Below are 24,379 nucleotides of genomic sequence, written 5' to 3'. Positions count from 1 at the left end.
AAATAAAGTTCTATATACGGTGTCAACTCTCATGTACTCGGGAACAATATTAATTTTTATATATTAGTTCGTACAATCGTACAAATGAGGGGGGCCATTTATTTGTTTATTTTCCTGCTTATTTTATTATATTTAATTATTTTTTCCTTTTCTTTTATCTCTTTTTATTTTTTTTTTTTTTTGTTATAGTAAAAGTAGAATTCCTTTTGATTTCAACTAATAATCCATACATGCATTTTTATTTTTAACATGTTAGAAAGATACAAACACACAAGTTCTATGTATACAACTGTAATTAATCGTAAAATGAAATATTCATCAGTGGTATCATTTTTATATTTATTTATAACTACCAGTGTTTAACTTCTACAATATATTTGTCTAAATTTTGAAATAACCTCTTCAACTCTTGTTTGGTAAAGTGTTCTCTATTTAAAATCAATTCCATAGGAGTTCTGCCATTAAAATAATTTAATAATTTGTGGAAAATAAATTGAATATCAGGTGGTTGATCCTTAACACATTTATATAACCATCTTTTTTCAATAGCTGTTGCTTTACGTGGTTCATATATTATTGTATATCCATTATCCTCTTCTTCTTCTTCTTCTTCTTCTTCTTCCTCTTCCTCTTCCTCTTCTTCATATTCTTCTTTCACTTCCATATTTAATGCAGATATAACAGAAGCGTTATGTTCCAAACTTTTGTAAGCATTGTTGGTTGTATTTCTTGTACCAGCTCCACCTTCGGAATTATTATCTAAGTAGTAATAATTATTAGTATTGCCATTATTATTAGTATGATTGCCGTTATTATTATTATTATTATTATTATTATTATTATTATTAGCATCATTATTAGCATTGCCATTACTAGCATCATTACCATCATTATTACTATTACTATTATTATTAATATTGGTAATAGCAGAAGCATTATTAACATTTCCCCTAAAACGCAAAATACCTTCTTTTTCTAAATCTTCTTCTACAGCAAGTTTTATTTTCTTATCGACTCTAATCCATACAAAAGTTAATAATTGAGTTACATAACCATATCTGATAAGCCAAGTTAATGCACTTAGGTACAATGGTTTATGATCTTTAGATGGAATATACGAACCATATGGCCTAGGTGTTGTTGAAGATAATAGACCTAAAAAGTTGGGTAGTCTAGGTAAGCTGGGGAATTTAGACATGAATTTTTCACTATTTTGATAAATTAATGGGGGGATAATTATTTCTTCTGAGATTTTATTCTGACAATAATAATCAAAATCAACATCAAAATCTGTCAAAGTTTTCCCCGATATAGGAGCCAACGGTGAAACGATATACGAATTTCGAGAAGAAATTGGTAAAATTACACGTGCATATCTCCAATACATGAAATGCAAGGCAAATGATCTTAGCATATTTAAACAAAATTCAGGGGAAAATTCAAATTTATCATCACTATCACCCCCAAGATCACTATTGACATCTTTGTTCTTTAAGTGTTTCCCACTTTTATTTTGGGCCATGGTTGAGCTCCCACTATCGGTGTTGTTCAAAATATCAGAAATTAGTTGCTTATAATATTTCAAAGGTAATGTAGGTTTTAAGTTTTTAATTAATGATGTCATTATTATGGTGCTGACATCGTTCTCAAAAGAAGCCTCCTTAATCTCTTCAATGATATCAACGGGGTCTTTCAATAAAATCAAGGCATAATCTAGTAAATCATCGTTTTCATAAACTTCATCAAAATCCAAATACTCGTCAGAGTCATTAAATTCGTTGCTTTTGTTATTAGTAGAGGGATCATCCAGAATGGTATCGCCACCGCCATTATTACTATTAGCATTACTATCATTATTATGGTTGCCTAAACTCGTTCTTGTCAAAAATCTTCTATTCAAAATGCTGCTTAGATATGAGCCTTTTAAGACGGGGTCTAATTTGACGTTGGGAAGATGACTAAATTCGTTTTTGATTGGGATTTGTAGGGAGATGAATTTATCCTCGTCTATGACCAAATTTGCTATTTTGTTGTCCTTTAAATATCTATAACAATCAGTAATGGCCCTTGCTAATGACGATTGCATTAAAATTTTTTTGTATAAATTTTGACTCATAGGGTATTTTTCTCTAATTTTCAAAATTTTATTAACCTCCTCACCGACATAGTTTGTTTTTGATTGCGCATAACGTAAAATTAAAGAAAACCTTGTAATTATATAATGATAGATATCGTCAACACGTTCATTATACTCTACTAATGATGGGTTCATCACAAAACATACATTAAACATATAAATCTCATTTTCATCCGTAATTTCATTTTTATCAACAACTTTTTTTTTTTTTTTTTTTTTTTCATCAGCAGAACCAGTCAATGATGATCTTTCCGTGGTATCTAATTTATCGACGTGCTTATTATTTTTACCGCTTTTACCTTTACCTCTTTTTTTAGAATTTTTACCCTTTCTCCAGTTCCCCTCATCGTCCACGTGAAAGGGCAAACTTAAAAAACACAGTTCATCTACAGTAAATTCAAATCTTGAATTACACATTTCCTTGGGAGGACAACAGAATTCTGCTAGAAATTCCTGTTCATAGTTTAATATTTTGGAACTTAAAACTTTTTGATCAGAAGGGAATAGATCGTCAATATAAGTTAAATAATCGGAGTACAATTTTGTGTCTTCTGGATTATAGTTGCTGTCCTCATTGTCCTCCACATATTCTGTATATGAAGCTTTAAATCTTTCATTTAGTTTCAAACTATTTTTCTTACTTAGTTTTTCTTTGACACTATTACTGTTATTATCAAGGGTTTGTCTATTTTTCACATTAAAGTTCTGCTTGCTGGCACTTGAAGATGTATTATCCTCTAATAATTGGAATATTTTCTGCGCATCGATATTCTTTGCATTATTAACACTATTTTTTGTATTTTGACTGTCATCTTGAGTAGTACCAGTAAAGAACTGCACCTCTGAAACGTTGCTGCTATTAACTTCTTCGGTAAGTACAGAATGGTTGTCATCTGTCTCACCATCGTCATCACTGCTACTGTCAGAATAGTCGGCATAATCAGTAGATAATTCTGTATCAGTTAAAACGGATTCATCATCGTCGTAGTTGACGGGGTCATCGAAATTATTGTTAGGATCTTCATTTTCATTATCGTTATCATATATGTTTTCAGATATAATGTTATTATCGTTTTGTTCGTTGTTAAGATAATCCAAACCAGACTTATCTGCGGTACTGTTAGTACTAGCTTGCATGGCAGTTGCTGTAGTATTGGAACTTATGCTGAAGGTGTTTTCAGTGACTCGGCTATTTAGAGTTGATAGATCTGCGGTATTAAGGTTATGATTATCATCATTGTTACTGCGATGTTGCTTTTGCTGTTTGATAATGTTTGAAGATGGGGGGAAATGGTAAACAAACTGTGGGCCAGAGTGTGAGGTAACCGTTAAAAGTATCCCCACCAAACAATTATTTGGGATGTTGAGTAACATTGATTATTTAGTATTTAACAAATTTTTTTTTTGTCTTGAATGTGATATTATGGAACATTTTTTTTTTTTTTTTGTTTGAGCGTCAAGTAATTAGTTCAAGCAATTAAGTGGTGAAGATAAAGGCTTTTTAATTGGCTTTTTTTTCTTTTTTAACGTTTGTATATTTTCCAGATGGAAACGAGCAGGCGGATAAGCAAGAAGAAAAAAAAAAAAATACAGGTTTGTCCGAAATATAATTTGTCCTTCAAGTCCACATGATACTTTCCCTCAAGTCCATATGATTCATTATACCGAATGACCGAAATTGTCTAATCAACAAAAAAAAAGATATATATATATATAGAAATCCTCGTGACTTTGTTCCCCAATTCACAGAAAAGCGCGAAAAAAAAAAACAGTTTTTATGGTTTTGACTGATAGAGTGGCGTACGTCAATTTCTACTGAAAATAAAAAAGAAAAAAGCTCGGAAAATGGCGACAGATTAAGGGGGAGGAAGCAAGAGTCGGGTGCAAATTTTTATTTAACATTTCCTTTTTTTTTTTTTTTTTTTTTTTTTATTTTATTTTATTTTTCAAATTCAATAAAAAAAGAAAAGAAATTTAGCCATAACAGAAAGAAAAAAAAAATGATTGAGTAAACCTAACTACTTTTACTGCTATTGTTAAAAGAAAAAAAAAAACAAGAAATAAAAAGAACAAGAAAAAATTAATGACAACAACCATTTCTTCAAAACCGTCTTATAGCTCGATTAAGATGAAATCAAGTAATACCACAGCAAAACAGCCTTTTAAACCATGTGATAATTGTACCTGTTCTAGGGGACTATTATATAGACAGCAATCCAGAAGGTCTATTTTATTTAGACAAATATCCAGAAGAAGTTCACTGTTGACATCAACAACACCTTACAATGTAGGCTCCAATACTAGTATAAACGACGAAGATAGCGTCTATTCAAGTGATCAGATTGGATGTTCATCAAGAAACATCAATACCACCAAGAGATTATTAAGTTTGAGAAAAGAGATGATAAAAAAAGATTTATGTTGCTATATAGTACCAAGTGAGGATGAACATCAATCCGAATATGTTTCTTTTGCTGATCAAAGAAGAGCTTTTATCAGCGGGTTTACTGGTAGTGCGGGTGTTGCTTGTATAACCCGTGATGTTTTAAACTTCAACTTGGATGCTCCAGAGGGGAAATGTGTTTTGAGTACTGATGGTAGGTATTTTAACCAAGCCACCCAGGAGTTGGATTACAACTGGTCGTTGCTGAGACAAGGAGTTGATAAGACAACATGGGAAGAATGGTGTGTAAACGAGGCCTATGAAATGAGCAAAGGTTTGGGCAATTCCAAGAAAAAGTTGAAGATCGGGATTGATCCAAAATTGATTACTATTGCTGAAGTTAGTAAGTTCCAAAAATTAATTGAAGATAAAGACTACAATAACTGTGTCGAGTTGGTCCCTGTCGAGACAAATTTGATTGATTTGATTTGGGACCAGTTTGAAGATGCTCCTTCAAGGGCTTTGAAACCACTTTTCATGCTGGACGAAGAAAAGTTTGCAGGGGAACCTTTTGTGGAAAAACGTAATAGATTGCTTAAATATCTAGATGAAAAACACAAAAATGGTATGGTTTCTGATTCTTCGCCAACCTTTATTTCTATTGCCTTAGATGAGATTAGCTGGTTTACCAACCTTAGAGGCGAGGATATTGACTATAACCCCGTTTTTTATTCTTATTTGATTGTTACGTGTAAAGACACGCTCTTATATACTGATAATGAATACAGCTCTGAGATAAAAGAATATTTTGCTAGGAATAATATTATAGTTAAGCCATACAACGATTTTTGGAAAGAGTTGGAACGCTTATCCGCTACCAATAATACTGCTAGCACAAATACTATTGCTGGTAACAAAAGTTCATCCATATTGATACCAAACAACAGTAGTTGGGCCATTGTTAATAAATTGAAAAACAATTATTATCGGGCCATTGAGTCGCCATTAGAAGTTTTCAAAGCCGTGAAAAATCATACTGAGATATGTAATGCCCGCAAAGCGCAAGTCAAAGATGGTGTTGCTTTGGTCCAATATTTTTCATGGTTGGAAAATGAATTGGTCAAAAAACAGAGTTTGATTGATGAATATAAGGCTAGTTGTAAATTAACTAGTATAAGAGAAACGCAAAGTAATTTTAGGGGCAATTCCTTTGAAACGATTTCATCAACTGGTAGTAATGCGGCTATTATTCATTATTCACCAAGCGAAGAGAATTGTAGTATGATTGATCCACTTAAGATATATCTATGTGATTCTGGATCTCAGTTTTTGGAGGGGACCACTGATATTACCAGAACATTTCATTTTACCGAGCCAAAACAAGAAGAGATTGATAATTACACTTTAGTTTTAAAAGGTAATTTAGCTTTGGAGAGGTTGATAATTCCAGAAGGTACTAGTGGTTACAATATTGATGTTATTGCTAGGCAATTTTTGTGGAGCCAAGGCTTAGATTACAGACACGGGACAGGACACGGGGTAGGATCGTATTTAAATGTGCACGAGGGACCTATTGGTATTGGATTTAGACCTCACTTGGTTGAATTTCCACTTAAAGAAGGGAATATAATTACCAACGAACCTGGGTATTATAAGGATGGTGAGTATGGTATTAGAATTGAAAACGATATGCTAGTTGTTAAAACTGATTTGAAATTTGGTGATAAAGGGTTTTTGAAATTTGAAAACTTGACGCTGGTTCCGTATTGTAAGAAATTAATTAATGTTAAGATGTTAACAAGTGAGGAAAAAAGACAGATTAATGAATATCATACCAGAGTTTGGGCTTCGATTGTCCCATTTTTACAACCGCAAAGTTTGGCTTATAAATGGTTAAAGAGAGAAACCAGTAAAATTAAGTAAAAAAAAAAAAAAATAGATGGATGTTTTATTTGATGTGTTTGCACTAAGGATGGAAAAAGAGAAAAAAAAAAAAAAACAAAAACAAAATAAAAGGAGAGATGAATATAATAGCGAGTGTTTTGTATAGAATGAATTTTTCTTTTTTTTTTTTTTTTTTTTTTTTTTGTTTATGGTTTAAGCCAGAGCGAAAATACAGTCGGAAATAGGGGCTTAAAGGAATGAGAAGAATTGGGAAGAACGAAGAAAAAAAAATACAAGTAAAATATGATAGATGGCAGTGTGAGATTCTACATCTCCTGTTTTTTTTTTTTTTTTTTTTTTTTTTTTTTCCCCCTTTGAGGTGCTAAAGTTATTTATACTTTAATCAAAGGCTCTGCTTACCATTATCTAAGCTATTTAATTGTTAATAATCTATGTAATTTTTCTAACATTTCTTTTAATAGTTTAAAACAAACAATACCGTTCATAGTGAAATTTATTTTGTTGTAATTTTGTTATAAATTTTTATTTTTCTGTATCTTTTTCCCTTTTTAGTAATATGATAAGTAATATACGTAGTGTAATATATCAAACGCCACGGTTGTTCCTTGTTCCCTTTGTTTGTGTGTTTTTAAGTTTTTCCGAAAATAAAACGAAATAAAAACGAAATAAAACAAAATTAAAAAAAAACTAAAAAATTACAACAAATTACAACAAATTAAAACAGCTTCAAACAATATACTGCAATAAACGATAAACTACGTTAGATTGAATGTGCTATATAAGAGACCTAGAACATTTTCTTTTTAAAACATAAACAAAAAAAAAAAGAAATAAATCACATTTTTATGACTGTATGATTAAATTATCTGTAATTTAAAAAAGAAAATTGAAATAAAAATATTTGACTTAATTTTTTTTTTTTTCGTCACCACAAACAAATTGAAATCAAACAATAGCCCTATGCTAAAGCTGTACTGTTTATATCACAAGCTGCATGAAAAAAAAAAAAAAAAAAAAATTCACTTTATTTTTTTTCTGTTCAAAGAAAATAAAAAAAAAATAAAAAAATAAAAAAAATCAAATAAAAACACCGATTTGCATTATGCTTTCTCGCGCTCTGCTTTTACTTATTTACATTATTTGTTTGTATATATAATAGCTTCCCTTGAATTTAAACATTGTTCTTATTTTCTTTTTTCTTTTCTTTTCTCTTTTCTCTTTTTTTTTTAATAAAAGTTTAATAGCCAAGACAAAATAGAAATTTGGAAATATATAAAAAAAAAAAAACAGCAATGATTCAGAATGTGTAAAAGATATTCGTATTCAGAAAATACCAATAATAAAATCGAATTACCAACATTTGTTAAAATACAAGAATTGACCACAAATAAATCACATCTTACTCCACTAATAAATACACTAGCTAATAATAGTAATAATACCAACATTACCAACATGAAAGTAAACATTTTGACTACCTCATCGCTGCAACATAACCCAGAACCTACGACACAACAATATCATAATGACATCGATAATAATCCAAAAACCGAAAATAATCCCAGTAACAACAACGATAGAAGTAATAGTAATAACAAAAGTAATAACCAAGGCAGACCAGTGACTTTGCAACTAAAGGTACAGCTTTTCGCCTTTAATAATGTTTATGAATTTCTTATATATATGAAAAACATAACTGATTATCCTACCAATAATACATATAATAACTCAACCGCTGCTGTCAACAACAATTACTATTATTTTGATACTACCAATAACGCTGACAAAGAAGGGAATATCCTTGTAGGGGATGCTTCTACTGCAAACACTATGGGCACGAACAATACCCATATTAATAAACATATTAATGTTTATTGCTATAGAAAGGACTCGAAGGAAAATGTTGCCGATAACATATACTACAGCATAAACAATACTAAATTGAGTTTGAATAAAAACATTAATTATTTAAAAAACTCCTTAAGTATAACTACAATGTCAAAATTCGAATCAATAGTACCAAAACTAATACACTGTTTAGTTACTTCAGATACACATACAACAGTCCCGCTAAGTTTTTGTTCCAATAATCAGTTTGATTTAAATCCATTTAAAGCCAAAGAGTTTGCATTTGTTAGGATCCATAGAAAGAATAAAAATTCTTTAATTAAGATGGAAATCATCCCTTTTTCCTCCAACTTGAATTCAATAGAAGATATTAAAAAAAAAATTTGTTATCCAAGATATAAAAACAATATGAAACTTTTTCTTGTGGCCAATATAAATGATCCAATTACCATTTACTGCACTTTAAGTGGATTTCAACATAAAATTTTGTGGGGCCAGAAACAAAACAACAGCATTAATGATAAATCTTTTCACTTGGCTAATAATAATAATAATAATAATTCAAGTAACAGTAAAAAGCCCAAAGATAAAAATACTAATTATAACAAATCAATAACTACAACTATGGATCCCATAACTAAAAGCTATAGGAAACGTAGTAGCATTGTAAGTGATGATGATAACGATATATGGGTATTAAATTAAAATTAGGAAGGTCATATGTATCAAAACGTGACCAAAAGATGTTTTCAAATGAACTAAAAAAAAAAAAAAAAATAAAATACACGAAATAAAATAGAATAAAATATAAATTGGAATGAATTAAAATAGAGGTCTCAACATTATATGTCATGAGAAAAAAAATAATAAATAAAAAAGTTTTTAAATGGAAAAACTTTTCTGTCTTTTATAAAGTGAAATGAAATAGAGGAGGAAAAAGGAGGATAAGATATTGTTTTATGGGCATTTTTTCGGGAACAGCTGAACAGTAAAATCTACAGAACTAATATCAAATAATCTAAACAGTAATTGCTATTATATCTATAATGTCAGGTAATATTGAAGTGGAGATGATCTTTCCATGTATTTTTTTTTTCTTTTTTTTTTGAATCTACAGCGTTCAGACTTTAGTGTATAGTATATTTGTATAATAAGATAGAATAAAAGTACTGATTTATATAACGTTATAATATATATATGTTACTTATTCAAATTATTTGAATGAGACATAATAATAATGGTAAAAAATTATTTGTTCTTGGTGGATAGGATTAAGATGACTTGGGTTAGAGAAAAATACATCGCTGGAAACAGAATATTTTGCTTATTGTAGAGCCAAGCATGAAACACAAACTTTCCGTTTTTTTTTTTAAAATGTAGTTTACCAATTAATAACTAACTTCTTGCCCTTTATATTTTCTTTTTGTTGAATATAAATGAAGACTAGATGATAAATTTTAATACGACAATGGTATTTTAGCCATATAGATTTGTATGTGCATATGTCCGCGTCTTTGCATGTGAGTGTCTATAATGGCGTACATTAATTTTTGACTAGTTAGATAATCTTTAAGGCCACCACCATTTTAATTAAGTTTAATTGTCACTGAACAAACATATATAAAGGCAACATTGATCTATTAATTCAGCTTTCATCACAACAGTACTTTTATTATTTATTTTTATTTTGACAGCATGTATAGAAAAAATTAATATTACGCTTGGTTTCAGTAATCTGATTTAATGACACGTTTTTTTCGGTATTAAAATGGATATTTGTCACGTGCTTGATTTTACGGTCAATAAATAACACAGCATAAAAAAAAACATGTGTTTAATGAACTGACCAAACTTATTGAGACGCCATATGTTACAGTATGTTGAATTGTGTCATTAGAAGAGAATTGAAAATTGTAAGCCATATAGGATACTTTAATTATAAATACTACAAAAAAGTTGGATATAATATTTATTCAAGCAAAAAAAAAAAAAGTTCAAGCTAGGAAAAATAAACATATTAAACTTCCTCGAGGTAATTAGAAAAAAATTTAAAATTGAAAATTAAAAATTGAAAAAAAAAAAAAAAAAAAAAGGGAGACGAGAAAGTTACACAGTTTTCCAGTCCTGATGGTTTACAATTTGTAATCGGTAAAAAATTAATAAGGATTGGATAAAAAGGAAGTAAACATAAGAAAGTTGAGTACAGATTGTTTTTTTGTATTGAATTTTTTGTTTAAAAGGTTCAAAATCTTATACTTTAAATCTAAATAGGAAATAAAAAGGTGGATTGTGGTATATAATGTACTATTTTTTTTCATTTACAGTTTTTTTTTCGACACATAAAATAAATATGGTTGTGATCCCTCATCGTAACTATATACCCACATAGCTATCCGTATATAAAAAAAAAAAAAAAAAAAAAAAAAAAAAATTCAATAAATACTAATGGTTGTTTTTTGGTATTAAATTTCGGCATGAGAGGGTAAAAATAAAAACAAAGAGCAAGTTGATTATACATTCCTATTCTGGTTAGAAATCTTCATATAGAAACAAAACGTACCGTAAATCGTTACAAAGTCGTAAATAAAAATATCGAAAAAATAAAAAATTAGTACGCATAAACAAAAAGCATAATAGAAAAAAATGTATTTTATTTTGCTCCCAATTGGTTGAGTGATTTTAAATTTACTCTGCTACAAATTCCATTCGTAAAATCTGTATTAAATTTTTTAATTTTATTTATAAAAAAAAAAAAAAAAAAAAAAAAACAATAGAAACAGTCAAATAAAAACCCAGGGTATTTTCGATAATGTTATCTTACACTTCTAAAACCATATAAAAATGGCTTTATTGGCCATTGATAATGGACGCTACCCGCTGATAACTGGGCATTTTCTATGTATATATAAATATATAATACAAATACAAAAATAACTTACCCACTCACAGAAAGAGGGTGATCCACTATGTGACAAGAATGTATTTTTTTTTTAATACTTTGGTGGTATTTGAAGAATTTTGCATTTATTATTTTTATTTTAATGCTTTTAAGGAGAATGTGGCAATGATTGAAAAATAAAAAAATATGTCCCAATCTATTTTCTTATTTATCATTTTCATTTATCTTGTTTTTTATTTGCTCGATTATTTCACTTAATTTTTTATTAGAAAAATAAAATTAGAATGTATAAACATATTTTCCATCTACGTTAATTTCTTACTAGTTACATAGTTTTATTATTAAAGCAAATTTGTAACAAGACACCTGCTTTAGTTACTGTGCGGTGCTATCATGGTTGTAAGTAGCTCGTGTTTTTTTTTTTTTTTTTTGTTCTAAATAATAATTGGAGAGAGATTAGCAGTATTAATAAAGGAATAAATATTTGTAGCTATTGTTGTTTAGCATTGCCACTGTAAAAGATCTTCTGGTGATTATTACTTAAAAACAAACAAAATAAAACAAGGATAAAAGGAGTCAGAATCATTTTTTATTTTATGATATCACCGCTCTTACAAGGGATTTTTGTAAATAATAATACACAAGTTGAAGAAAACACGAGAGCAGAAACGAAAAAAAAAAAAAAAAAAAAATAATCCACATAAAAACTAAAACTAACACAAAAAATTGACGATATTGTTTCTACACGTTGTCTCAGAAAGATAAGAAAATGATCACTGTTAAAATTATATATATATATAATATAAACCCACAGCACTAACAAAATACGAATCAAAGCAAATAGGTTATATTACCATAGTCCGCAACATTTACGGATCTATACGGATATCTCACAGGTAAATAATTGTCTTTAGAAATTTCCCTTTTTGGTTAATTCTTTTTTTTCCGCTTTGTTATAAACGTCGGGTAAGCCACATTACATTATTTCTAAAATGATTCAACTAGAAAGAAAGAAAAAAGAAAAAGGTTTTTCTTTTTTTTTTTTGATTACTATTATTATTATCATTGTTCCAACTAGTTTTCATTATCTAGTCTATCCATTAACTAATAAATATAAAAACAAAACTCACATCCTCCTAAATGCCAAACAGTAACCAGCCAAAGACTAGTTCTACTACCCTTAACCCCACCACCAACAATAAAAAGCTCAAACAGGACATACTAGATGAACAATATGTAAGGAAATCCATGAGTTTGAGTAAAATACCCAGTACAAGACAAGAAAGCGAGGAATTGAGATTTTATAAACATCGTATATCCAGGTTCAGAATAACACATACCAAATACATCATTTTATTATTTTTTTTGGGCCTATTGCAATTTATTTCCATTTGCTTTTTTGCAAAAGGGTTTCTTTTAACAAGACATGTGATCGACGATGTCTCTAACTTAGAAACCGTTTTAAAACCACCGACTTTCGATAAAGCTGTTGTACTAATTATAGATGCATTAAGATATGATTTTGTAGTACCCGTAGAACCAAAACAATGCTTATACCCTTGGCAAAATAAGTTTACTGCATTATATAATACCGATAACTCCTTTTTATTCAAGTTTATGGCTGATCCACCAACAACCACACTACAAAGATTAAAGGGGCTAACAACTGGCTCTTTGCCAACTTTTATTGATGCAGGGTCTAATTTTAATGGTGAAATCATAACAGAAGATAATCTAATTAAACAATTATATCTTAATGACAAGCGTGTTTTATTTACTGGTGATGATACCTGGGATGCCCTTTTCAATCCCTATCTATTAGATAAAAGTCAATTTTTTGAATCCTTAAATGTCTGGGACTTGCAAACCGTTGATAGAGGCGTCATGGACTTTTTTAACGAATATTTGTTCCAAAAACAGAAAAATGATGAATGGGATGTTTTGATAGGTCATATGTTGGGTGTCGATCATGTAGGACATAAGCACGGTCCTAATCACTATGAAATGAGCAATAAGTTACAAGAGATGAACGACTTTGTGGCAAACCGGCTCATACCATCCATAGATGAAAATACAGTTTTGTTTATCATGGGCGATCATGGGATGGATCATACAGGCAACCATGGTGGGGATTCTCAGGACGAATTGGAAAGTACCCTATTTATATACTCTCCCAATAAAATATTTTCGTCATCAAACAATGCCCATAATAACCACCGTCAAACAGTCACGGTCGACCAAATAGATTTGGTACCAACTTTTGCCCACTTATTGGGGTTACCAATTCCATTTAATAATTTGGGCTGGCCAATCAAAGAGGTTGTAGATGTTGAAGTAGCCAATAAACAAACATTAGACCAGCTTTATACCTACCAAAATGTTAGCAAAGTTATTTCTAATAAGGATGTTTTAACCAAGTTAACCCAATACTACAAGCTAAGTGACGGTATCAATTATCAAAAACTTTTCTTGAAAAATTGCAAAGAAAAATGGGCTAAATTCGATTTGGTCAGTGTTGGTATTGGTATTGGTATTTTAGCCGTGTCCTTGGTGCTAATTATTGTCATAACAAAGTTAATTCCATCAATTGTTGTTGGCCAAATGTGTCACGAATTTGTTCCATCTATATTTTTAATGTGTATCATTAGTATTGTCAGTCTAAATTCAATTTTCCAAATCTTACAACAACCAAGTTTTTTAGATAATTGGGTTTGGTGTACACTATTTGCGTTGGTCATTGGTATTGTTGTTGGGTGCTGTATTCCGATATTTGATAGATATAACTTGAAATGGATGTTCGTGAAATTTGCCGAAGATTTGAACGATTATTGGTCCAGAGTTGGTGCTGTTATGATTACTCTACACGCTCTTTGTTTTACATCTAATTCCTTCACAATCTGGGAAGATAGAATTGTGGCATTTCTTCTAACCACTGTTGGGTTCTTAAGTTTATACGAGTTTACATTTGCCCCAAAAAGAGCCTCAACAAACGCTTTATTGTCTGCATCGAATCCTGAACAACAAACTTCAAGAAAAGAAATGGAAATGACTACCACCGATATTAATTCTGCTGATGTTCAGTCAAACCGTTTAAATACGTACAATAACAAGCTTGCAAACATATCGCACGTTGATTCTAAAATTCATGATAATAATAATAATGATCAAATAACTATTTCAAAATCAGATACCCTACCCTTGGGCAAGTTTGCTAGAATCATAGGCGCTTATCATTCTTTAATAATAATCTTGGCCACTAGGTTGGCATCGACTATAACCGTTTGTCGAGAAGAACAAGGCCTACAATGCAAGCCAACTTTTCTTAATGCAAATAACTATTCGTGGTGGTGTTTATTTTTATGCTTCTTGCTAATTTGGTTTCTACCAAACTGCATCAAGGGCTACTACAATGTATCTAGCTCCTATCAAGCGGCTGCACCCATTTGGATTGGCCAATTTTTAAAAAGCGCATTATTTTTAAACTTTGTATACTGGGGCATATATTGGTACGAAAATAATGTAGGACCAATTCCTTTTGATATAACTGTCTGGAAGTTCACTTTAAGTAGAATTATAGTAGGTCTTTCCATCATAGCGCTAAATATTGGCTGGGCTATGGGACCAACATGTATCAAATTAGACATCAAAAACACAGATTTGAAGAGTCCCCAAGCTACCATATTGGGATATTCTAATGTCTATGGTTCCCAATTCTTTTTGCTAGTTATTAATTTTCTAATATGCGTTTTTTTATTCAACAAACCTCTAGCACAGTTATCTTTATTTTTGATGGTCAACCAGCTGTTAAGCATTTTGGAAATTTTTGATCTTTTGAAATTAAAGGAAAATTTGGTAGGACCTGTTGCTTTAGGATTAGTAAGTTATCAAAACTTTTTCACTACAGGCCACCAAGCTACAATCCCTTCTATACAATGGGATATGGGCTTTATTTTAACTGAAAAAGTATCTTTTCCATTCACACATTTGGGCTTAATAATGAATACATTTGGTCCATTCATACTTGTAAGTATTAGCATTGCGTTATTGACATTATGGAAGCAGCCACCAGGGGTATTAAAACCACAAACTTTATTAGCAAGAATCGTATCAAACTGTGGAATGTTGTTAATCTACAATACTGTTTTGTGTTTGAGTAGTTTTGCTTGGGTTACTCACTTTAGAAGACATTTAATGGTTTGGAAAATTTTCTGCCCCAGATTTATGTTTGCATGTGTGTGTTTGATTATTACACAGTTTGTGATAATATTCATCACTGTCGGGTTTGCTTCAGGGAGAGTTATTAGACAAGTTAACAACATTTTCTGGAAATGATTACAAGGCTTTTGTTTCCATTGAGTTTGCATTTTACTGTGTGTAAATTTACGTTGTCCCTTTTCTCCCTAAATATATATATATATATATCTATATTTGTATATTGAAAAAGAAAAAAAAAAAAAAAAAAAAAAAAAAAAAAAGAAGGCATATGTAATCTAAAACAATATTACAATATTTTATATCTTACACTGCCCTCTATTAGAGCAAAACATGTCTATTTATATAGGCTTATTTATCAGGAGGGAATTGTAGGTTATTATTAAATTTTAATAAGTTACAACTATAAAAAAACAAAAATAAAAAAAATTTATTTTTGTTTTTTTTTAGAAAAAAGCAGGATCCATATCGTCAAATTCACCTCTACCAAAATCAGTAGCATTGTCATTGTCATTATCAAAGGCACCACTAAATTCATTAAAAAATCCTTCAACGGAATTATCCAATACGCTCCCCGAATTATTTGTTGTGATAGAAGCAGTAACATTACTCCTAACAGTCCCAGTACTCGAAGTTATTTGTAAATTTTGGGGTTGCTGGTCCACTTGAGGTTGTATTTGATGCTGATTTAATTGTATCTGTTGTATCTGTTGTTGTTGTTGCTCTTGCTGCTGTTGTTGTTGCTCTTGCTGCTGCTGTTGTTGTTGTTGCTGTTGCTGTTGTTGCTGTTGTTGTTGTTGTTGTTGTTGTTGTTGTTGTTGTTGTTGTTGTTGTTGTTGTTGTTGTTGTTGTTGTTGTTGTTGTTGTTGTTGTTGTTGTTGTTGTTGTTGTTGTTGTTGTTGTTGTTGTTGTTGTTGCTGCTGCTGCTGCTGTTGCTGTTGGTGCTCTTGCTCTTGCTGCTGTTGGTGTTGGTGCTGTTGGTGTTGCTGTTGGTGCTGTTGTTGCTGCTGAGTACCAGGGGAAATTCTTTGCTCTTGCTGTTGTATTCTGGCCAAAGGAGCTGTAAATTTTACGGGATCGTTTTGTTGAGATGCTGGGTTTAACTGTATTTGTGATTGTTGCCGTGATAGAAGTTGATTATTGGTGCCGTTAAGATTAATTTCACTTGTTGAAGGTACAGAGGTCATTGGAGCTGCTACAGTTGTCGGTATTGACACATTACTATAAATATTGCCTTGCAATTGAGAATTGAATGATAAAGGGATTGGTATATTTTCTACACCCGCTAGTTGTTGTTGTAATTGAGTTCTTTTCTGTTCTTGTTGCATTTTTAGTTCAGTCTCATCTTGCAATTTTAACCTTTGCAATTCTTCTTGGTCTCTTTTTTGCTGTTCCAATAACTCCTTTTGTCTTTTTAGTGCTTGTTTATGTTCTTCCATAGCTTTTAAATACTGTGGGTATTCGACTTGCCAGTAAGTTGCGGACGCTTCATCGAAATTGCCTCGTAAATTACTAAATTTCAGCTTATACTCATTAATATAATTGGATGTTAAACGACATTTATAATGACTTTTAATATCGTAAATTACATCATCTATATCTTTAGATGTTTCATTATTTTCGTTGAGAAGAGCATTCAATTTTCCAATCTCATGTTCATAAAACTTGTCATCATCAAAAGTTAAATTTTGGTTCTCCGATTGCATGACTTTCAGATCGTCTACTTCTTTTCTCAAGTATCGCAACGTGGTCTTCATATCTTCAAGATTATTGGTCAAATATTTTTTATTTTGGGGCTCACAAGCGGGAAATATGGGGTTAGTTTCAATTCTGTTTATAGGTACAGGAGTAGTGGTTAATGCATCCATTAATCTCCCAGACTTGATAAAGTTTAAAACAATATAGTTCCTAAAAGGCATAGTGTCGATCTCATCATGTACTAAATCAATAACATTCTCTGCTTTTAACCTTTGAACTCTGTTCATTTGAAGCTCTCTCCTCTTCATAGCAGCGGCAGAATTAACCGTTGAACTGTTGGAATAAGAATTAGAATGACCTGTAATATTGGAGGAAACGTTTTTGCCCCTGCCCGAATGAGCCCCTCTTTTTTTCTTGGATATATAAGGTGCCATAATTCTTTTTTTCCTTTTTGGCTATGTCTTCCTCTCCGACACGTGTTTCGATGTATCAAACTGTGTCTTTTATAATTTTTATTCAAGATCATGTTTTGTGTTCAAAGCTTAAGGTTACGGACCAAGTTTGATTTTTAAAGGAAAAAAAAAAAAAAAAAAAAAAAAAAAAATTGCGGATATTGTAATTTTTACAACAATGACCGGATGTCCATCGGATATAAATTTATTTGTGTGTTTGTAACTTTAATATATTTATCTTTCATTTTTTCCAAATTGAGATAAAATGTAAATAAGAAAATATAAACATTAACACAAAATAAGAAAAGGAAAAATAACAAATCATCAAAGGATATGCTAACATTGATTTTGTTTAGTACAACAAAATAAAAAAGAAGAAAAGAAAAAAAAAAAAAAAAAGGATAACAGTAAGAAGGGATAACAACTGGAAAAAATAACTATACATATATATATATATATATATATCTCACAAAAATGACTCAAAGTGCAAATATTATTTCTAGTTCTGTTCAAGTTTTCATTAAACCTAACCAAGAGCATGTTTTGTTTGATAACGTTGAATGGAAACCTATTAACCCAATTTATGGAATATTAAAACATAATAACAAAACAGACGTAGCAACTGGTGTGGTTTCTGAGCCCCTAAATATTTTATGTTGTGAGCCAATTTTAAATAACAGTAACAACAATGAGTTATACGAATACAGAATTGTCACTGACGATGTAGATTTTTTACAAAAAAAATGTCTAGAACTAAAAATAGCAACTACCCTAAATAGTGCTGAAACTTACTTAAGTATTGTAGAATGTTGTAACGAACATAATGTTTCATGTTTCATTAGTTCCAAAAGGTACTATTATCATGAGCCAATTGGTATAAACACTAGTTGTAATAAAAATATTGCCAATGGATCAAGTAACGCTGATATCATAAATCAACAACATGGAAACCAGAATTTTTATATTTATGTTTTCGGTAATCAGCTAAATGTTATTTCCGTAGAAAGTTCTTTAAGAACATTGATTGATATGAAGGAGGGTAAGTTTGTAAAGTACCTCAAGATTCCATCTTATCACTATATCCCATTGATAGGAGGAATCGGGTTTCAAGACTTTAAAACATTATCGTCGATCTATAATGTTAACATTTATTTGCCTACCCTATTACCAGTATTGAATAATAATAATAATAATATACAATCACTGGGAGATACCATTTTCATTACTGGTGATTTGCATGGTAATGTCTTATTGGCTGTTAAAAATATTAAAGAAATTATTCAATCATGTACATTATACTCAACAGTTTTACAAAATATTTTGATAAAAGATGTATATTTATCGCCAATGAAATTAAAATACATAGCCGAATTTTATAAAGATGATATTATTAAATTAATGGTTGAATACTCCTCCTTTATTGAAATAGACTACGCATCGAATTCAGTCATATTTTACGCAAGTGATTATAAACTTTTAAAATTGGCAGCCCGTGAGTTTGCTAGGCTATTTTTGATGGATATTTACGAATTTGAAATTAGCGGTATTTCGAAATGGAAAGATATGCTTCCGTTTTATAAAAATATAGATCAATATAACATGTTTGGACAATATGTCATTCAGAACGATTCTGATAATTTCAAGGTATCGGTCATCGGCGAGGACGTGGTTCCATTTATCAAAGGTATTTCAAGGGACTATAATTTGGCCGTGGAAAATAATCTAAAATTTACGATTTATATTGAACTACTACCCGAGTTTAGAGAATTTATTAGTGGGAAGAAAAACGGTAAGTTTATTAAAATTATGGATACATTTAAAATTAATTTGAAGACAGTGGAGAATACAAAGAGCAGTAATGGCAAAAACACTAAGGACCAGCCTATAATTGAAACTATTTTTGTTGCCTTGGAAAGCGATAATTTAAATGAGGCCGTATCAGGTCTAGATTTACTTTTACAAGAAGTTCCTGCAGAGGAATCGTTTTACATTCCGGAGGCTTATCATAGATCCATAATTGGCACAGGTGGATCGCTAATTCAAAGCGTGATGAAAAAGCACAATGTGTTTATTCAGTTTTATAACACTTTTAATTATCCACAAAACTCATTTAATTTTGTTAGATTTAATAATGTAATTATTAGATGCCCTTCTAAAAATAAACATACTATACGGAAAGCCAAAGAAGAATTATTAGAGTTGGCCTCGAGATGTAGTGGGTACAGGGACGACAACAACGACAACGACAACGACAACGACGTTAAAAATACGATCAAAATATCTAAAAACCAATATAATATGATGACCATTTATAGTCCAAGGGAAAATAGAATTCAAAATAAAATAGGCGAGTTTGAAGAAGAGTTGTGCATTTTTATTAATTTCCCCTCTCAATTGATCCTTGAGGACGAAGAGTCTGTAGTAATAACCATTAAACACAATAATAGTTTATTGTCAGATCCCAAACAGCATTTAAATACAAAAACAAGTCTGAATTCCACCAACAGCAAACATCTATTGTACAATGACAAATTTTCGAGTATACTCCCAAGAGAGTATAGAATCCAAACTTCCTACCAATATCTCTTGGGGAAGTATTTAAATGAAGATGATGATTTTGTAAATACCATTAAAACACCCATTTTAGCAGCACTGAATATAAGTATGGAATTCACCGGGGATAGTATTATTTTAGTTTACCATAAAGAAAAAGCAAACGAAATTATAAATGTAGTAAGCTTGATTAGTGATTTTTTGAAAAATAAAAAAAATATTGAAATAATCTCCAAAACTGAATTACATATTTAGACATACAAATTATAGCATGGTGTTTAGTTGTTCGTTTAATAAAATTAAGCAAAAATCGAACTCTGCGATATTAGTATATTTTAGTGATTTTTTTATTTCCTGTAATTTCTTTTTATCTGTACTGTTTTCAGTAATGCCATTATCTTGTTGCAAGTAGTTAAAATGTTTCCTAAAAATGGGATAAAATTCACTGGGGGATTTTTTGATTAAGCTGTTCTTCATAAACTCTGTGGTTAATATATTTTTTAATACTCTTTTACAATATAAATTGTCTTTCAACATAGAATGTTCCCCATCCTTAACAGTACGTAGAGGATCTAAATATACACAAGTTTTATATATAAAAGAATAGGAATTCGTTAGCCTTTCTAGGAATAATTTTGGTGTTAATGTAGGATGCTTAACCTGTGGCAAAACATATTTCCTTTTCAAATCGTAATTTTCATATTTAAATTTAAACTTGATATAATCAACATAGCCGGTTTTAATCATTTTTCTTTTGGAGATAAATGGTTTTAATCTGATAAATCTTCTATAGTATATCCTTAAAATATGTGGTGAAATAGAAAAACCACCAAGATTTGGGTCTGTTGTAGATCCTAATGGTTGATTGTGGGCTGACGAATATACGAAAATAGGTAATTCAAATTTATGTGATACCCCATCGAAACAAAACTTATTATGAACAAATTTGATGACCATTTATTTAGTCTTTATATTTTCTAGCTAAGGGTAAAAAAAAGAAAAAAAATTCTTAAAAATCATTAATTTATTTACAAACAAATTGACATAAACGATAAGGTATACTAGGACTCTTGTGTTTTGAAAAATTTCTTTTTAAAAAAAAAAAAAAAAAAAAAAATTAAACAAAACAAAATTATTCTTTTGGATACAGGCTAAAACGCGTCCTTTTTTTTTTCGATAAAACTTTTACTTTCTACTATTTATGTACTTTACATGTTTTGTTTTTAATGCCAATATATACACATCCATGGCTTTATTATCCTGTCAAACAGTTTAAAAAAGTATTTAATTCCAAAAAAAAAAAAAACAATTTTCAATAATAAAAAGAAAATCAATTAAATGTATATATTAAACTGGTATTAACGATAGATAAGGTGTAATGTATATAGAATTAAAATATATATATAGATATATATATGTATGCCTCTCTTCCTTATTTTTTTATTTATTTATTAATGCATCGAGTATCCAAGCTGGAAAACATTTGGTATCACATATTGAATATATTCTATAATTTAATAGGAAGAATAACAGGGGGTATAAAAGAAAAATAGTAAATATTTTGGATTAATCAACCTATCAAAGAACAAAAGCGTACTTGGATTTTTGTCTCAATTTCTTACCATATCTATAAAATAAGAACGGAACTGGAGCTAAAGCGGCTGCAAACAACCCTAATAACAAACCAGCCCAGTTGGTCCCCATATTTCTAAACATAAACCCAGCAAACAAGGGGAATGCAGCCCCAAAACAAGATCTCATAAATGTATTCCCAGCAATGGCAGAGGCAGCTAAAAATAAATAGGAATCAATAATGTAGTTAAACGATGGTAAAAAGATCCCCATCAAACCAAACCCAATAAAACTACCGGCAACTGTTGGACACATAAAATGAATTTTATGGTGATAGTTACCTGTCCAACAGAACCACAAGATACCGATAGGAAACACAATGCCAGCAAACATCATCGGTAATAGTCTAGCTTCAGGTACAGGTTTACCAGAATTGGCTTTAACCTTTCTAATATAATCTCGTTCCATGTAAATAATGTATAATGCAGCAAAAAGCATCCCGATAATTAAAGCAATATATGGCAACTCACCATTTTTTAAGAAACCATAACCTTCCACAAATACAATTGGATAAGCTTCTAATAACAAGTACAAAATACCATAAACAAAAGAATTGTAAACGGAGATTAAAAATAGAATTGGTTCACTTAATAACATTTTAACAGGTCTAGTCATGGTTTTACTAACAATATCATTGATTGATAACTCTGCATTTTCATGGGCAGCAAAGATCCCCCAGTTCCCAGATTTCTTTCTCATCATGGATGCTTTTCTACACAAAATAACTGGGTGGTGAGTTTCTTCATAAAACAGAGCAACTGCAACGAAAATTGCTGAGCCAAAAATACCAGTAACATATTCCAACCATCTCCAAGTGGTGTGCTGAACCATATATGAACCATAAACTGGTGCTAGAATGGGACCCACAAAAACACCTAAGGAAAACAATGCGACTGCTGTACCTCTCTGGGTATTGTCAAACATATCACTCATAGCAGCAGGAACGACGGCCAATGGTGCTGCACCTAGAGCACCGGAGAAAAACCTACAAATCAAAATAGTTTGAAGATTTTCACCAGTGGCCACAGCAAATTGGAAAACACTGAAACCAAAGGATGCAATAATTAAAACACCTTGTCTTCCGTACAATTCCGATAAGGGAGCATAGGCAACTGGCGCGATAGCAAAACCTAAAACATACAAGGTAATACCTAAGATACCAACAACTTCATTGACATGATAAATCTCTGATATGGGAATAACTGCGTTAGCAAAAATAGAAGAACCCATGGTAATGGCAATACAATCCAAACATAGTAAAATACTTAACCAAACTTTCTTCCTCACAGGCCAGTTAAAGGGATGCAATGGATCATCGGGACCATCGAATGTAACTTCCCATGGACTTCTGTCAGGTAGGGCAGGTGGATATGGTCTGCCGCCACCCATTTGGGGCAACCCAGTATAATCTACCTCCAGAACTTCTGGATCTTTGTCTGTACCAGTCAATATTCTACTCAATTGTTTATTGACACCGGTTTCAGTTTCACTTTGGGCAGACGTGAAAGTTTTGACCAATTTTAAACGAGTTTCCTCCTGTTCCAGGTCAGTTCCATCTTGTTGTGCTTCTTGTTCCTGGGTCTTGGCGTTTTCCAAGTCTTGACTACCGAATGCATTTATTTCAGAATCTACAAAAGAAGATGAAGAAGAAGATCCGACATGCTCATTACCAATATTGTTGCCAGAGCTTTTGTTCTTCGCAGCAGGGTGCTTTTCTTCCTCTCCACTATTGTTTATAGTACTGCCAAGATTATTGGCAGTATTCATGACATTATTTTCTGCAGTGGCAGAGGAGTAAGAAGATGTTGACATTTTCTCAATACTTGTGTCTTCTTTAGGACTATCCATCAAGATACTAATGATTATATGTTGAGTGATGATAATTAATAAATTATTTTAGATTAACTTATGTAAAATTATTCCAATTAAGATTAAAAGAAAAGAAAAGAAAAGAAAAGAAAAAAAAAAGGAAAAAGGAAAGAAAACTAAATTGTGTCAGTTTAAATTGGAAAGGAAATCTCAAATTAGTTTTCCTAATACTGCTCTATATATATATGCCTCACTGTATTAGGAAACGAAATTAAAAAATTTATATTTATGCATGTTATTAGTAATATCAATAATAATAACACAAATTAATTGGAGACTTATAAATTAACTTGAATGAGTAATCTTTTCTTTTTTTGGCTTTTGTAATAACATTTTTTTAATTTCTTGGTAATAAATTACAAAATAATTGCCAGTAAACATCGCAGAGTTTAAAATGTAAATGTAAATGTAAATATAAATAAATAACAATGAGGGTGTTTTCAAATTCCGTGTAATAACCTACCTCCACGGCATCTGTTTTCCACGAATGCAAAAAAAAAAAAATAACGTCCGTTTTCCTAATAATCCCGCATATTTCGGAAAGAAAGAAGAAATGTGCTCTTACTTGATTTGTACATTATACGAACCATTGTTGTGTTATATTATTGCCTTACATCCCTTGGAGAAAATCCATATAAAATGAAAACATTTGTCGATAATTAAGGAGAGAAAAGGATATTATTATTATTAACGATAAGTTATTTATTATGTGCCAAGCCCTTGATAGAGGGTGGAAAAAAAATAACATCAATTTTATTATACAGTTTCTATTTTTATACAATTTGTATGCC

The 24,379-nt window shown here is 30.7% G+C and overlaps 8 protein-coding genes across 8 annotated transcripts; 4 read left to right on the top strand and 4 right to left on the bottom strand.

The window, feature by feature from the left end:
• Positions 1-349: 349 nt before the first annotated feature.
• NPR3 (Npr3p) lies at positions 350-3,511 on the bottom strand (the record flags this gene model as incomplete). Its single annotated transcript, XM_046080278.1, has 1 exon — positions 350-3,511. One exon carries the CDS (start codon positions 3,509-3,511, stop codon positions 350-352), a length of 3,162 nt encoding a protein of 1,053 aa, XP_045935527.1.
• Positions 3,512-4,265: 754 nt separating this feature from the next.
• Positions 4,266-6,443, top strand: FRA1 (aminopeptidase P; the record flags this gene model as incomplete). Its single annotated transcript, XM_046080277.1, has 1 exon — positions 4,266-6,443. The coding sequence occupies one exon, from the start codon at positions 4,266-4,268 to the stop codon at positions 6,441-6,443; it is 2,178 nt and encodes a 725-aa protein (XP_045935526.1).
• A 1,284-nt stretch (positions 6,444-7,727) lies between these two features.
• On the top strand, positions 7,728-8,978 carry SCDLUD_001355 (uncharacterized protein; the record flags this gene model as incomplete). The annotated part of the gene is made up of 1 exon (XM_046076834.1): positions 7,728-8,978. One exon carries the CDS (start codon positions 7,728-7,730, stop codon positions 8,976-8,978), a length of 1,251 nt encoding a protein of 416 aa, XP_045935525.1.
• Positions 8,979-12,312: 3,334 nt separating this feature from the next.
• GPI13 (mannose-ethanolamine phosphotransferase GPI13) lies at positions 12,313-15,504 on the top strand (the record flags this gene model as incomplete). The annotated part of the gene is made up of 1 exon (XM_046080276.1): positions 12,313-15,504. One exon carries the CDS (start codon positions 12,313-12,315, stop codon positions 15,502-15,504), a length of 3,192 nt encoding a protein of 1,063 aa, XP_045935524.1.
• A 326-nt stretch (positions 15,505-15,830) lies between these two features.
• SNF6 (Snf6p) lies at positions 15,831-17,516 on the bottom strand (the record flags this gene model as incomplete). The annotated part of the gene is made up of 1 exon (XM_046080275.1): positions 15,831-17,516. One exon carries the CDS (start codon positions 17,514-17,516, stop codon positions 15,831-15,833), a length of 1,686 nt encoding a protein of 561 aa, XP_045935523.1.
• A 492-nt stretch (positions 17,517-18,008) lies between these two features.
• Positions 18,009-20,342, top strand: SCDLUD_001352 (uncharacterized protein; the record flags this gene model as incomplete). Its single annotated transcript, XM_046080274.1, has 1 exon — positions 18,009-20,342. One exon carries the CDS (start codon positions 18,009-18,011, stop codon positions 20,340-20,342), a length of 2,334 nt encoding a protein of 777 aa, XP_045935522.1.
• A 9-nt stretch (positions 20,343-20,351) lies between these two features.
• On the bottom strand, positions 20,352-21,044 carry IRC19 (Irc19p; the record flags this gene model as incomplete). The annotated part of the gene is made up of 1 exon (XM_046080273.1): positions 20,352-21,044. The coding sequence occupies one exon, from the start codon at positions 21,042-21,044 to the stop codon at positions 20,352-20,354; it is 693 nt and encodes a 230-aa protein (XP_045935521.1).
• Positions 21,045-21,665: 621 nt separating this feature from the next.
• On the bottom strand, positions 21,666-23,567 carry SCDLUD_001350 (MFS transporter; the record flags this gene model as incomplete). The annotated part of the gene is made up of 1 exon (XM_046080272.1): positions 21,666-23,567. The coding sequence occupies one exon, from the start codon at positions 23,565-23,567 to the stop codon at positions 21,666-21,668; it is 1,902 nt and encodes a 633-aa protein (XP_045935520.1).
• Between the last annotated feature and the right edge of the window lie 812 nt (positions 23,568-24,379).

This window comes from Saccharomycodes ludwigii, chromosome II, assembly GCF_020623625.1.
Source record: "Saccharomycodes ludwigii strain NBRC 1722 chromosome II, whole genome shotgun sequence".
In the NCBI taxonomy this organism is placed as follows: Eukaryota; Fungi; Ascomycota; class Saccharomycetes; order Saccharomycodales; family Saccharomycodaceae; genus Saccharomycodes; species Saccharomycodes ludwigii.
This window is presented reverse-complemented; position numbering and strand designations above follow the sequence as displayed.